General features: G+C 35.6%; 1 protein-coding gene across 1 annotated transcript; it reads right to left on the minus strand.

The window, feature by feature from the left end:
* Positions 1-1256: 1256 nt before the first annotated feature.
* Positions 1257-11926, minus strand: LOC130950016 (uncharacterized). The gene is made up of 8 exons (XM_057878586.1): positions 11786-11926; positions 11582-11671; positions 11384-11497; positions 10866-10934; positions 5084-5700; positions 4906-5012; positions 4685-4799; positions 1257-2344 (listed from the first exon to the last, which is right to left on the minus strand). The coding sequence occupies exons 1-6, from the start codon at positions 11924-11926 to the stop codon at positions 4976-4978; spliced, it is 1068 nt and encodes a 355-aa protein (XP_057734569.1). The 3' UTR covers positions 1257-2344; positions 4685-4799; positions 4906-4975.
* Between the last annotated feature and the right edge of the window lie 4930 nt (positions 11927-16856).

Consider the following 16856-nt stretch of genomic DNA (forward strand, 5'->3'; position numbering starts at 1 on the left):
GTGTCTTTGCTTTAATGCAAATTCATGTTGAAGTAGACTTTGTAGAGTTCTAAAACAAAATGCACACAAGTTTGGCTAAGAGCTAAAATATTTTCTCAAATATTTTAGAAAGATAGTTAGGTGCACAACTCGTCCAAAAGTAATTCATAAAACTCAAAAGAAACCAAATGCTTGTTCAAAAATTTCCAAAGTTCATATTTAAACAAGCGTGTATAACATTCATAGCAAGGACAAAAGAGGAGTTAAACTCTTTAGAAAAGAATTTCCGAGGTAAAATTCTGCTTACAATCTGGTAAGGAAATAAGTGGTGCGTTACAAACGAACAGATTTCCATTAAACAAGGGAACTTGTCAGAACCTCATTTAAAATAGCGCATGTCAATTTTAAAACAATTTTGTCAAAAAAAATCGAACAATGGTTTCAATCTCAATCAAGCAATAGAAAATAAATTCCATTTAGAACTTCGTCAAAGAGAATTCAAAACTTCTTTAAAAGGTTCAAAACAAGACTCCAAAAGTATACTTGAAATCACCATCTCAGAAGGATATTCAAGAAAATTAGGATGTACTTAAAAAGAGTCAAGCCATGCAAGAGAGGGTTTTAAATCAAGGTAGTTCAAACAAGATTCATTAGTCGTGAAACATCCAACAAGCTTCCAATTGACCCAAAAGAAAAGTCGTAGGAAAAGACAACTCAATCATTAGTAATTTCTTAAGGATAAATCTTTGACTAAAAACTTTTGTAAAGATAATGAGAGGATATATAAATGATGCACTATTTTGAAACGAATCAAAATAACTTACATAAGAATGAGATTCACAAGATTGGATAAACCAAGATCAATGATAATGTTCACAAATTGTAAAAGATTAGTTAAAAATAACGTCAAGTATGATATTCATATAGATGGAAGGTTTAGTAGAGAATTTAGTCCGTTCATAGGAAGAAAGCTATGAGTCAAACACTCTCAAAAGAACAACAATGGCATAAATCATATAGCATGCTAAATCAAACTCAATTCAAAATAAGTTAAGTAAAGCTTATCAAACGAAACTCAACCGAGACAAAAGTGGTAAATCCTTTCTTTTCAAAATTTTGAAAAATATTCCAAATACATAATCAATTGAAGATGTGCATTGGGACTATAGTAAAATTACTAGAAAGTAAATTTTCTTTTAAAGTAAATGCAATTCCGTAAACCAGTAAAAGTACAGGCGAGGTATTAGAAAGAAATAGTTGTTAAACCGTATAAAAATCTTCAAAGTTCCTCATATAGATAAGTGTATATCTAGTCAATAGTAATTTATAAAATCTCAAAATTGGCTGTGATCACTATCAAGTAAGAGAAAAACTGAATCAACAATTTCTCAAAGAATGGACTCAGAACCAGGAGTTAAAAGGCACAGCGCATTAAGACAAGTTCAAAACTATACCAAAGAGCATGTGAACCAAGAAGAGCTCAAACAGAGGAAGATAGATGCAGCAAGGATCTTAAACCAGCATATGCACTTAAGGTCAAACAAGAATGCATATAGATAGAGGAATAGAGTTGAAAAATCAAACTACTTTACAAAAGGATTAGCAGACAAGAACTTCAAGTTAGAACATGAAAGAACAGGTCGACTCGAACAGAATCCAAAACACACAACTGAATAGCCTCGAGAAATAGTTTCCAACGTTCCCAAAACCCGCGATTCGCTTTGCTCAAAACTCGTATATCGCCTATGATAACCCATTAGTGCTTTCATAGACATAATTCACTAGTATTAAGCCGGCCAAACTTAATACCAAGAATTATGCAATGCAAGACTAACGGCGTTAATCAATAGACCGTCATGTGCACAAGGCTCTAATTCTCATCATTCGACGAGACCTAATACATGACAAACGCTCAGAGCATGCAAATGAAGCATAGTCAGTCCATTCCTCAGGCTCTACAGGAAGAACTGCTCTGATACCATAATGTAACACCCTAACTACCAAAGCTCACGCTTCCGGCTGCGCTACTCTGATAGCTCGGACATTACGACGACTCTTATACTATTTATTATTAAAATATGAGCCTGTTTGAAACTTTAAACCGCAAATACCGTTCCCAAAATTTTTTTTCGTTCGATAACGTACATCTAAAGAAACCATACGACTTACAAAAACTCATAAAGAGTACCTCCATATATATACATACATATACAAATAATATTACAGACATTAACCAATACAATTCATATCCCTCTTACAGAATATATCAAGATAAAGGCGAGGGTACAATAATTAATAATCTAAAGCAATACAGAACATTACAACAATAACTAAATAAATTCTTCGTAACTTCTGCGCCCATATCCTGAAAGGGGAAAATTGTAAGGGGGTGAGAACATCATCCTCGAAAGGATTCTCAGTAGAGGGTTTTTAGGAATTACTGTAATAGGATACATGAAGATAACCGCACCAGTGATTCATAACCGTCTTATGCCTCTTTTCAAAAACAACGGTTTATAATAAAAGAAAAGTCGGAAATCTTTTCTGAAAGAGGAACCGTTCAATCCTCAAAACATCAAAGCATTTCAAAAAGGTTTATCTATACTGAACCAAAATAACCTTTCATATCTTATTCCAAACCAGAACCACAAAACCGAAATCAACCATCGGTCCATCTCATTCAACCACGGCCCTAGGCCCAAATAATCCAACCACAACCAATCCACCACAATCCAACAGAGTTCCAGATGCAAACACAAGTAGGAAGATGCAAACACAAACAAACAGTTATTGCAAGTAGAACAATTAGCAGTTAATCACATAGGCAAACCAAGTACAATATGCATACCCAAACAATGTCACATAGATGCATATGATGCATGCCTGTCCCTAGTGGCTGATGATATCATCTGTCGGTTACCAAGCCAACCCGACGTGTCCGGTAGCTAACCCGGATACAGTCTCTCTGTTGCGCATTATTATCATTAGAGGGTATCTGCGCCCTGTCGCCATTAGAGGGTATATGCGCCCTGTCGCCATTAGAGGGTATATGCGCCCTGTCGCCATTAGAGGGTATATGCGCCCTGTCGCCATTAGAGGGTATCGGTGCCCTGTCACCCTTACAACCAGAGAGAAAACACAAGCATACTCGCTTACAACTTTCATCTCAGCCATTCGGCTTAAATTCACAAATCATTCAATTGCATACATGCATTTATATTCAATCATGGATCACCATCCATCTCAGCCATCCGGCTCACGGTTCAATCCAGAATCAACCAATATTCATAATCATACACAGCCATTCTGGCCCATAACAAAAACATTACTTCCATCATCCAACATCATCAAATTCATAAAACCGGCATTTAAGCCATAAATCACTTTTCTCAAGCCATTTCACTTTGAAATCAAATTTCAACTCTTTTCAGCCTTGGCTTTAAAGGATCTCATTTCTCAAATCATCTCAGGCTCATAAGCCAAATTTTACTCAAAGTGAGTTTCCCTTTTTAAAACAAAGCCACTCTCGGCATTCTCCTTCCAAAACTTCCAAAACCATGGCAAGTTAAGGATTTATTTCAAAGCATTCAAAATCACCCATCCAACAATGGGATTTTATAACAAAAGTTTCTCGGCAGAGTCCCAAGTCTTTAGGGAAGGTCAACCTATATCAATTCCTTAAAATTCATTGAAACTCTTAAAATCATAGATTTCTCGGTTCAAGTAAATAAAACTGAATTTACTATAAAACCGGCCATACAAAATCACAAGTTCCAACCCGGTCCAAAAATCAACTCATTTGAAACGGAACCGGTTCATTTGAATCAAACCACTTTCAGGTTTCTTTTTAGAACCCATTTTTCTAACTCTTCCAAAATGCCTCAAACTTAGTTACTCAATGAAAAGTCTAGATTCCTTTGAAATCACTAAAAACTCCTTTTTATATTAAAATCAATATTAGAGCATCATTCTTTCCTTCAGTAATTCAAACGGTAACAATAGTTCAGTTCTAAATAAGCCGAACTCAACGTATAAGGTTCATTAAATAAATTAAGCTTGAAAACATAAATATCCTCTTAATAAATCAAATAATACAATTTCTCAAATCCAACCCTGTTTAAATAACTTTTCAAACAAGACTAGGATTTTGCAAAAATTTCGGCAGCACCTTCCCTAAAACTTGGACTTTTGCCACCCGGTTCGGGTCCCAACTAAACCATTTCTCATTCCTTTTCAACAGCTCAAAACCAGAAATCAATTTAAAGCAAGCTAAATCCAACAATCGCCTCAGTGGCGTATCTCAAGGAAATCATTTCAAAATCAACTCAATATCAATCAATATAACTCATTTCCAAAGCTTTAAAGAAATGGTTCAATAACAAATCATTTGTCCAAAACCAAATCAATTAAAATAAACCAAGTTGAATTCAAAAGTGCATTCGACTTTCCACATCATTAAAATAATTGGCTCAAATCAAATCAATCCTCAACGGATTAAACTCAGATTCAGAACTTTAAAGAATCAACTTCAAACATTACATTTCACAAGCCGCACAACAAATTCAGCCAAACCAACATCCATAATCATTCGAGTCAATCAAATAATACATAAGGCAGATACAATCACTAAATACACAATATCTCACATCAGTATCCATATGTAATAATTCCAATAGTAAACTATAGTTTTGGAAAGCGCCCCTACCTCAAAACGCAATTCCATAACCCAAACGCGTCACAGAGTCCTTTCCGCCTCAACCCGAAATCAACAACAACCGCAACCTCAGCTTCAAGCCACATTCGCAATAACCATAGCAACACTAATCGCAACATACAATAATCAGGACTCGACCCCACATTACCAAAACTCGTTTATTAACCAAACACAACCGAAAACTAACGTGAGGCTTTCCGAAACATACTTACCGAAGAAGAAACGGTTGAACCGAACAGCGGCGGTCTCTTGAACCGGTTCGGCAGCAGCACGTCAGCCACCTCAAGTGACAGTGGCGACCAGACTCCGGCGTTGGTAACTGAAACCCACATACAGAGGCGATAAAGCTGTCGGAATCTTAAACGAATAAACCAAATTCAAAGCCCTTACCGGTAGAGTTCTCCGGCGACTGAGCTGCATTCTCCGGCGGTGGTCCCGGGAGTCGCAGAACCCCCCTGGCGGCCAGAACCCTTGTCTGATGGCGGCAGTTCCGACCGAGGCGGCGCCGGCGACGCAAACAGCGGCTGGGCGCGGTGGCTGGACTCCCAGCACACCTTCAGATCTCTCTCGTCTGCTCTGCTCCGGCGATGGCTGAACGACGATGACACGGGCTCCATGGCGAGGAGCGGCCGCGGCCACCCAAGTTCCTGCGAAGACGGCGGCGGGTGCAAGGCTATTCTGCGGCGGCGGCTGCACGAGGGTGACGGCAAACCAGAGCCTGAACAGCGGTGAGTTGAGCGCGGTTCTTCGGTGGCGCCAGGGAGCAACGGCAACGGCGCGGTGGTGGCGCGACAGAGGCTCCCTCCGCCTCTGCCCCTCGCACGACGCTTCCTTCTACCCGGAACGGCGCCGATGGCGCCCTCCTTCTCTGGCGACAAGCTCTCGCCCCCTCTCACTCGCGAGTCACCCCTCTTCTTCGATGCTGGTGGCAACAACGGGATGGGTCCGACGGCAGGACGCGGTGGTGCGGCGGCGAGGTGACCGGCGCCAGTAGCGCGGCCCCATCCCTACCCCATGATCACAGCTCTCCTCAATCTCTTCCATTTCTGCTTCGCTTTTCTTTCTTCCATGAAAACAAAAAGGGAAACCGTGTGTGGCATGAATGAAAGAGGGAAGGAAGACAGATTGAGTGTGGCGGCTGGGTTACAAGGGTTAGGGTTTCATTTTTGAAACTTAGGGTTAGGGACAAAATAGTAATTTCACATAAAATAGGGATAATATGGTAAATGAAACCCAAATTAAATCCAACACTAATTGTATATAGAAAATACTATTTGCTCCTCATTTTTATAAATTATTTTCAATAAAATGCCCAAATCCAAAAATTAGAAATAGCATACTTAATTTTTTCATTTTCCAAAATAGCAGTAATAATATTTAAAATATTACTCATTTAATCAAAATCATGTAAAATCCATATTATTTCATAACTATCAACCTTATACTTTAAATATAGAAAATAATCCAATAATTATAAAATTGGATAATAATTACAACTTATCTCAAATCCAATAAATCAAAACTTGCCTTAATTATCTTTAACAAAATAATCTATGAAATTAAGGCTATAAATAACTATAGGATTTGAGACTTGATCATAATAAGACTTTTCAAAGATTTTGGGTCTTACAATATATATATATATAATTTTTTTAAAGTAAAATTTATCGTACGAGTTATATCGATAACAAGCTCAAACCTCTTAAAATTTTTATAATATTATAGATTAAAATTTACTAATCTAAATTTGTTTTTATTTTTAATATAAGTATTGGAAATAAATAAAATTTTATAACTAGATGTAGTGTAACAAAATATATATAATATTAATTAGTTTTTAAAAAATTCCAAAAAAATAGTTTCTTTTTAATAAAGTGTTATTAGAAAATTAACATTATAAAAACTAATTTCAACTAATACGATATATTAGGTTATTAAATATATTTAATACAAAACACATTGAATACAAATTTTTGTTGAGTTTAAATTTAAAATAATTTTTAAATGAATTTCAAATATTCTTATTTTAAATAGTTAGAATATTTTAACATCATCATTTTCGTATATTTTTAAATGAGTTTTTGATTTTTTAAATTATAAATCTTATTTATAATTAAGGATAATTTTAACACCATCAATTAGCCACACATACAAAAATATTGAAACAATTCTATAGTCATAATTATAATCTAACTTTATAAACAATACAATAAAACTATATATAAGTAATTTAATTAAATTTTATCTATATCTACAGTCACATTTCATAAATAATATAATCAAATTATATTATTTTTATAATTAAAATATGAATAAAAATACAAAAAATGATCATAATGGTTAATTTTTTTCGTTCATAATTTTTTTTATTATTTTTGTTGTGAAAAGTTTAATTATTTTAATAGTTAATTATTTTCTAAAGAAGATAATTGAATAACACAAAAAAGTTTTATTAAGAGTAATTTACTTAGATGTGATTAAAAAATAATTGAATAATTATATACGATAGAAAATTAAGAATTTGGATCCTCTAAATTTTGAATTTCACTTTAGAGGGTAAAGTGTGATCTCTCACCATTTATTTCATTAGTGTGACCAAGAGAAAATATGAGAGAGAAACTATTCAAGGGTGAGAGATCATACTTTACCCTCTAAAGTAAAAATTCAAAATTTAAAGAATCCAAATTTAAAAATTAATATTATTAAAAGATAAAATTAAAATTTATTTTAAAATTAAACATAAATTTTATTTAAAATAAAATTAAAAATCATATTTTTTTCTCTTTTCTAAAATTTATCTACGAGTAATTCTATAAGTATTTTATGATGAATAAAAATATTAAACTCGTACTGAAATTTATTTTAGTAAAATTCATTTTTATTCTATTAAACGTTAAATAAACTATTGAAAGGAATTTTGTTCCCTCTATTAAAGGAGAATGATAAACTTACATACTTCTATTATGTTATGACAATAATTTGACCCTATTATTTTTAAAGTCATGATTGCACTTTATGATTTTTTCACTTTTATTTATGAATTTTTGATTGTGCAAAATAATAATAATAATAATAATAATAATAATAATAATAATAATAATAATAATAATAAAGAAGTATGTCACAATAAAAAAGAAACGCATTACCAAATAATTTATCATCCGAATTATGTAACACCTTAACTACCAAAGCTCACGCTTTCGGCTGCGCTACTCTGATAGCTCGGACATTACGACGACACTTATACTATTGAATACTAAAATATGAGCCTGTTTAAAACTTTAAACCGCAATATCGCTCCTAGAAATACTTTTGCTAAACAACGTACATCCATACATACCATACAACTTACAGAAACTCATAAAGAGTACATCCATATATATATACATATGTATATATAAATAATATTACAAACATTACTCAATACAATTCCTATCCCTCTTACAGAATATAGCAAGATAAAGGCGATGGTACAAAAATAATAATCTAAAGCAATACAGAGCATCTCAACAACAATTAAATAAACTCTTCGTAACTTCTGTGCCCATATCCTGAAAGGGGAAAAATGTAGGGGGTGAGAACATCATCCTCGAAAGGGTTCTCAGTAGAGGGTTTTTGGGAATTACTGTAATAGGATACGTGAAGATAAATTGTACCAGTGGTTAATAACCGTCTTATGCCTCTTTTCAAAAACAAAGGTTTTCAATAAAAGTAAATTCGGAAACTTTTTTCTGAAAGAGGAACCGTTCAATTCTCGAAAACATCAAAAGCCTTTCAAAAGGTTTATCTATACTGAACCAAAATAGCCTTTCATATTTTTCCAAACCAAGAACATCAAACCGAAACCAACCATTGGTCCATCTCAATTCAACCATGGCCCTAGGCCCAAACAATCCAATCCAACAACCAATCATCACCCACCAACAGAGTCCCAGATGCAAACACAGATAGGAAGTTCAAGCACAAACAAACAGGTATTGCAAGTAGGACAATTAGCAATTAATCACATAGGAAAACCAAGTATAAGATGTACACCCAAACAATGTCACATAGATGCATATGATGCATGCCTGTCCCTAGTGGCTGATGATATCATCTGTCGGTTATAGAGCCAACCAGACAAGTCCTGGTAGCTAACCATTGGATTGTCTCTCTGTCGCGCATCCCCAACTCGAGTTATACTCATCATAAACTTGATCATAATCATGATCCATATCCATCACCCTCACTGGTAAATATTTTCGGGGGCGAGCTCATCCGAGACTTTCACAGTGCCCGGCCACACTTACGACATAGGGTCAAAAGAGCTTCGAGTCTCAACCTGGAGCACGTGGTGGCTAGCCACTGCTTTCTCCCAGGGAAACTCTTATCTCCAATAGTGGAAGTGCAACATTCACATTTAGCAATGATTCAGCATATACATGCATTCAATCTCATCTATGGATCAACATCCATCTCAGTCATCCGGCTCACGGTTCAGTCCAGAACCAGCAAATATTCATATCATACACAGCCATTCCGGCTCACGGTTCAATCCAGAACCAACCAATATTTATAATCATACACAGCCATTCCGGCTCACAATAAAACAGCACTTCCACATTCAACATCATCAATTCATAAAATTGGTATTTAAGCCATAAATCACTTTTTATCAAATCGTTTCACTTTGAAATCGAGTTTCAACTCTTTTCAGCCTTGGCTTTAGAAATCTCGTTTCTCAAATCATCTCAGGCTCATAAGCCAAATTTACTCAAGGTGAGTTCCCTTTTTAAAACAAAGCCACTCTCGGCATTCTCTTTCCAAAACTTTCGAAACCATGGCAAGTTTAGGATTTATTTCAAAGCATTCAAAATCACCCATCCAATAATGGGATTTTATAACAAAAGTTTTCCGACAGAGTTCCAAGTCTTTAGGGGAGAATAACATAACTCATTTCGCCAAATTCATTTAAAATCATTAAAACCTTGGCTTTTCGATTTGAGTAATAAAATAGTATCTAAGCCAAACCGAGTCATGAAATCAATCACTCCTTTCAAAGCCATTTCCTTTACTTAATAAAACCGGCTTCAATTCCACGACTAAATCTGAAGCGTTTCAAACTACCAAGAGAATCATTTTTATTGTGTTTAACTAGAGTTCAAAAGATACTCTGAAGCTTATTTAAAACATCAGAATAATAAGGTTCATCAATCGAAATCCAAATCCTTTTTAAAACCACGAAAACTCTTCCAAGGGACAATCTTTATGTTTAATAGAGAAAACATAAACCTGTTTTACCTTTTAAAACAGCCTCAAGGCAAAATTCTCTTTCGAATAACTTGTACCCAAAGACATACTATTCTTCTTGGAAAATAAGGAGAAATCATGATTCTCTTTTCAGTAATTCTTTCAAAGCATAGCTTCATCGCTTTTTCATAATTGATCTAAGTAAAGTTAGTAAAAGAAGCCCTAAATTCACAATCCTCCAAGTAAATAGGAAATGCATTAAACTCAAAGTTTCCCAAATAACATTTCAAATAAAGCCTCGGATTTTATAAAAATTTTGGCAGCATCTCCCTAAAACTTGGACTTTGCCACCCGGTTCGGGTCCAACTAAACCGTTCCTCAATCCTTTTCAACAGTCCAGAACCCAAAACTCAATTCAAAATCATGCTAAATCCATCAGTCGCCTCAGTGGCATATCTCAAGGAAACTATTTCAAATCAAATTAATATCAACCGATTTAACTCATTTTCAAAGCTTTAAAGAAACGGCTCAGTAACAAATCAATTGTCCAAAACCAAGTCAATTAAAGTAAACCAGGCTGAATTCAAAGGTGCATTCGACTTTTTTAAATCATTAAAACAATTAACTCAAATCAAATCAATCCTCAGCGAATTAAACTCAGATTTCAAATCTTTAAGGAATCAACTTCAAACATTACATTTCATAAAGCCGCACATCAATTCAGCCAAACCAACATCCATAATCATTCGAGTCAATCAAATAATACATAAGGTAGATACAATCACCAAATACACAATATCTCACATCAGTATCCATATGTAATAATTTCAATACATAAAACATAGTTTTTGGAATGCGCACATACCTCGACAAATTGAAGCTATAACCCAAACTCGTTAATTGATCCCTTTTCGCTCAGCCTGAAATCACCGAAAATCAGAACCTCGGCTCTGCTTGCTCTCTCGAAAGCAAAAACAGCTACAAGCGGCATAAGCAAACCGGATTCTAACTCCTAAAACCATTAACATCGCAATCACTTTACTACACGGAACAGAACACTAACGCAGGGCTTTCGAAAATCGAAAATACTTACCAAAACGAAGAAAGAACGGCTGCACCAAACAGTGGCGGTCCCCAAACCGGTTTGGCGGTAGCTTTAATCGTGACCCGCAATAACCGGAGCTTCACCCTATGTTACAAAACCTCAGAATCTGTGGCCAAATATAGCAGCATATTGATTTTCGAGAGCTCCGGAAATGAAAATGCGTACCGTGAAAAAGGATTAAAGACTGAATCAAACTGCAGAAGCTTTGGTGATGGGTCCGGCGACCACAATAGCGTCTCCAGCAGCGACAACGTAACTTATGATAGCCACTTCATCAAATACAAAGTTTCAGTGACAGCTTCAAAGTAAAATTGAACTGGCAGAACTAGGAGGAACCAGGAACAGGGCAAGCTCACCAGAATGGCGATGACCAGAAATTCTGGCCGCGGCAGCATCCGACGGCCATAGAAGCTCCGACGGCGTCGTGGATTGTTTCCCCTACCGCGAGCTTTCTGTCTCTCTCTCGCCCTCTGTTCCGTTGACGACGGCAATGGCTTCACAGATGAGAGCAGGCACGGCGGTTTCAGGCCCTCAACCCCTTCTCACTCGCATACCCTCTCTCTCTGTGTCTCATCTTCAACGGCGACTCCCAGTGGATCCACGGCAACGACGATAGCGCGGGCAGCCGCGGCGGCGCGAAGAGGCTGGCTTCATGGTGCTACAACTCGGGGATGGTGACTCGCGAGGGTGACATCGACGGCTCCTTGCGGTGGTTGTGACCCTCCTCCCCTCGGCGGCATCAAGCGGCGACGGCAAACCCCAATGCCACCGGTGCAGATCCTTGCCTCATTCACGGATCTCGCTCCTCTCGCCCCTGCGCGACGCGACGGCGCGGCGACAGTGACGCCTGCCGATGCCATCCTCCCCATCTCCTCTCCTCCCTGTTTCTCTTCTCCCATCTTCTGTTTCTCCTTTCTTTCTTTCATGGAAAAAGAAACGCTGCAGCTGAGTCAGGGAAAAGGGGATTTCGACTGCAGCTGGGTGTGGGAGAAAAGGAACCCGGGTCGGGTAACGGGTCACTGGGTTAGGGTTTCATTTTTTTGAAAATTAGGGTTAGGGGTGATTTGGTAATTTCACATAAAATTTGGGAATGATATAATAATTAAAACCCAAATTAAATTCAACACTAATCATATATAGGAAAATACTATTTGCTCATCAACTTTACAAATTATTTTCAATAAAATGCCCAAATCTAAAAATTAGAAATAATATAATTAATTTCTTTATTTTCCAAAAAAAAGCAGTATTAATATTTAAAATATTACTTATCTAATCCAAATTATATAAAATCCTTATTATTTCACAACTATCAACTTTATACTTTAAATATAGAAAATAATTCAATACTTATAAAACTGAATAATAATCATAACTCATCTCAAATCCAATAAATCAAAACTTGCCTTAATTACCTTTAATAAAATAATTTCTGAAATTAAGGCTATAAATAACCATATGATTTGAGATTTGATCATAATAATACTTTTCAAAAGTTTTGGGTCTTACATTCTACCCACCTTATAAAAATTTTCGCCCTCGAAAATTGATACAAAACGAAAGAAATTTCATAACAGTTCATTCTTGAACACATTTAAGGAATAAGCAAAAATATCTCAACATATAAACATATATACGGTTTTCAAATACTTTGATTGTCATATGCATAAGGATGCAAAGGTAGAAGTGTGAGTGCAAAGCAAACATTACAAGGTAGGCTCAATGCAAAAGGTGACATGGGTCAAACATGTGATAGTAAAGCAAGGCATTGAAGGTTATAAAACAGGATGAGGTTACAACGACGTGCTCAACATCTGCACACTAATCTCATCTCAACCTCAAAGCTTCAACTTCCCAACTCCATTAAGCACCTTTCAATCCCCATATCCGATCATAAGCCTAACAACCGTAAACCCGTTCGCAATGAACAAAACATCCACAACTCATAACGTTGCACACCTACCGATTCAACTTTCGTATACACGTATCACGTCTTAAAGAACTAACGCATCACGCTACTATGTCTACAAGTTGCAGGTGATATCAAAACAATTCTCGAGTTTACTCAGAAGGATACAAGATTTAGAAAGGAGAGTCAAATGTCAAGGATAGCAATAATAGATTTGAGAGAATGTATCCAATCCCAGATAACCAAGGATACTCAAGCAATGAAGTTTGCTAGACACAATTCAATTGACAACTTCGAATATAACCCTCATATCACAGAAATTCAATAGGACCAATAAGAAGAAAATTCAGTGCATTATTTTGAAACAAATTCAAGCTGAGTCTAAGAAGCATGAAGTGTCCAGAAAAGAATATCTCAAACCCAAGACAAAGCTCACAGAACTTAATAGCATGATTAAAAATTATTCCGAATACATTGTTCATAAAAGAATCGAAAACTTGCGGAAAATCACTTCGTAGTCTAAAAGAAAGGCCAAGCAACAACCATTCTTCAAGAGAGTATCAAAAGCATAAACGTGGCTTTGCTGTAATACAATTTTATATTAAAACAGATCATGAAGAATTTGAAAAACAAGGTGCACACAAGTTTGGCTAAAGGCTAAAATATATCCTCAATATCTTAGAAAGATAATTAGGTGCACAACTTAACCAAAAGCAATAAAATAAACTCGGAAGAGAAATCAAATGCTTGTTAAAAAATCTCCAAAGTACATATTCGAACAAGCGTGTATAAAAATCTTAGCGAGGTCGAAAGAGAAAGTTAAGCTCTATTTAGAAAAGAAAATCTGAGGTAAAAGTTTGCTATAAATTGGTAAAGGAATTAAGTGCTGCATTACAAACAAACTGATTTCCAATAAACAAGGAAGCTTTCAAAACTTCATTTAAAATAGCGCATGCCCAATTTAAATCAACTTTGTCAAAAATTGAACAATGGTTTAAATTGTAACCAAGCAACTAAAAAAAAATAAGTTCGATTTAGAGCTTCTTCAAAGAGAATTCAATCTGCTTTATAAAATTCAAAACAAGACTCCAAAAATATACTTGAAATCGCCATCTCACAATAATATTCAAGAGGATTAGAATGTACTTGAAAAGGAGTCAAGTCATACAAGAAAGGATCTTAAATCAAAGTAGTCCAAACAAGATCCACTAGGCATGAGACGTCAAACAAGCTTTCAATTGATTCAAAAGAATACAAAAGTGATAGGAAAAGACAACCCAATCATTAGTAATTTCTCAAGGATAAATCTTTGACTAAAATCTCTTGTAAGGACAATGAGAGCATAAACGATGCACTATTTTAAAATAAATCAAGCTGACTCACATAAGAGTGAGATTTACAAGAGAGGAAAAACCAAGATCAATGATAATGTTCACAAGATGTAAAAGATTAGTTAAAAACAAAGTCAAACATGACATTCATGGAGATGGAAAGCTTAAGGGAGACTCTAGTCCATTCGTAAGAAGAAAGCCATGAGTCCAACACTCTCAAAAGAACAATAATGGCGTAAACCATATAACATGCTAAATCAAACTCAAATCAAAATAAGTTAAGTAAAGCTTATCAAACGAAACTCAACCGGGATAAAAGTGAAAAAGCTTTCCTTTCCAAAATTTTAAAAAATATCCAAATACATAATCAAATGAAGATGTGCATTGGAACTATAGTAAAATTACTAGAAAGCCAAATTGTAATTTAAGGTAAATGTAGTTCCATAAACCAGTAAAAGCACAGGCTAAGTATTAGAAATAAATAGTCGTTAAACTGTATAAGAAATCTTCAAGTTCCACATATGTAGATAAGTATATATCCATTCAACAGCAATCTTCATAAAAATCTCAAAATTGGCTGTGATCACTGTCAAATAAGAGAAAAACTAAATCAACAAATTCTCTAAGAATGGACTTGGAATCCGGAGTTAAAATGCACAACGCAATAGGACAAGTTCAAAGCTGTAGCAAGGAATACATGAATCAAGAACTCAAATAGAGAAAGACAGATACAACAAGGATTTCAAACAAGCATATGCACTTAGGATCAAACAAAAATGCATATGAATATAGGAATAGAGTGGAACATCAAACTACTTTTCAAGAGGAGTAGAAAACGAGAACTTCAAGTTAGGACATGAAAGAACAGGTCAACTCGAGCAAAATCCAAGATACACAACTGAATAGCCTCGAGAAATAGTTTCTAATGTTCCCAAAACCCACGATTCGCTTTACTCAAAACTCGTATATCGCCTATGATAACCCATTAGTGACTTCATATACATAATCCACTAGTATTAAGCCGGCCAAACTTAATTCCAAGAATTATGCAATGCAAGACTAACATTGTTAATCAACAGACTGTCATGTGCTTAAAGCTCTAATTCTCGTCATCCGACAAGACCTAATACATGACAAATATTCAGAGTATGCAATTGAAGCATAGTCGATCCATTCCTCAGGCTCTACAGGAAGGACTGCTCTGATACCATAATGTAACACCCTAACTACCAAAGCTCACGCTTCCAGCTGCGCTACTCTGATAGCTCAGACATTACGACGACACTTATACTATTGAATACTAAAATATGAGCCTGCTTAAAACTTTAAACCGCAATATCGCTCCCAGAAATACTTTTGCTAAACAAGGTACATCCATACATACCATACAACTTACAGAAACTCATAAAGAGTACATCCATATATATATACATACATATATATAAATAATATTACAAACATTACTCAATACAATTCCTATCCCTCTTACAGAATATAGCAAGATAAAGGCGAGGGTACAAAAATAATAATCTAAAGCAATACAGAGTATCTTAACAACAATTAAATAAACTCTTCGTGACTTCTGCGCCTTGACAAACCCCAATTTGACGGTTTATTTTGCATTGAATTTAGAGTATTTTGATAACTTTTTGTCACATTTAGCCTATGAATTAGCATGGTTTTGTTATCTCTCCCATATTTGTGCTTAAGTGTAAAAACATGCTTTTTAAGCCTTATTTTGATGAATTCTAGTCTCTCTTTGATTCCATAAGATGCCTTGATGTGTTTGCTAGTAATTCCAGGATTGAAATAGGCTAGGCATGGATCAAAGGAAGCAAGGAAGGAAGCATACAAGTGGAGAGAAACATAAAAAGTCAAAGAAGCAAAGTCAGCAATGCACGCGCACGCGCACAAGGCGCTCGCGCGCACATTGCGATACAGGCCAAGGACGCGCATGCGTACCGTGCGCGCACGCGTACCGTGCGCGCACGCGTCGATGATGGCACATGACCTCACTAATGCAACACGTGCCTGGCGATTTGAGAGGGTTTCTGAACCCATTTTGGCGCCAATTGCTAAGGGAAAGGGATAAAAAGGATAAAGGATTAAGGGGAATTGATCACTTTAGTCATTAGTGGATGATTAGGATTAGTTTTAGAGTTTTTAGAGAGAAAAGCTCTCACTTCTCTCTAAAATTAGGATTAGGTTTAGTTCTTAGATCTAGGTTTTAATCTTTGCTTTCTTCTACTTCTATCTCTCAATTCCTTGTTGCCACATTCTTCTTCCATTCTTTTGTTATAATTTCTCTTATGTTGTTCTTGTATTTTGTTATAGATCTAGTATTGTTCCTTTTACTCTCTCTCAATTCAATAAAGGTAATTCATAATAAATGTGTTTCTTTTGATTGTTGTTGTTAATTCCTTTCAATAATTGTTGTTAGAGTTCATTCTTGTTGTTGATTTACTATGTTTTCTTTTTATGCCTTCCAAATGTTTGATCAAATGCTTGGTTGAATTTTAGTGTAGATTTTGTTCCTCTTGGCCTAGGTAGAGTAATTAGTGACTCTTGAGTTATCTAATTCCTTGTTGA

Source organism: Arachis stenosperma, chromosome 9 (assembly GCF_014773155.1).
Source record: "Arachis stenosperma cultivar V10309 chromosome 9, arast.V10309.gnm1.PFL2, whole genome shotgun sequence".
NCBI lineage: Eukaryota > Viridiplantae > Streptophyta > Magnoliopsida > Fabales > Fabaceae > Arachis > Arachis stenosperma.

Coding starts and splice junctions, on each gene's coding strand:
- LOC130950016 (XM_057878586.1), bottom strand. CDS start 11,926: ATGGGAGAAGAGAAACAGGGAGGAGAGGAGATGGGGAGGATGGCATCG. Junction 11,672..11,785: donor TCTGCACCGGTGGCATTGGG/GTTTGCCGTCGC, acceptor CCATGAAGCCAG/CCTCTTCGCGCCGCCGCGGC. Junction 5,701..10,865: donor AGAGAGCAAGCAGAGCCGAG/GTTCTGATTTTC, acceptor ATCATGGGGTAG/GGATGGGGCCGCGCTACTGG.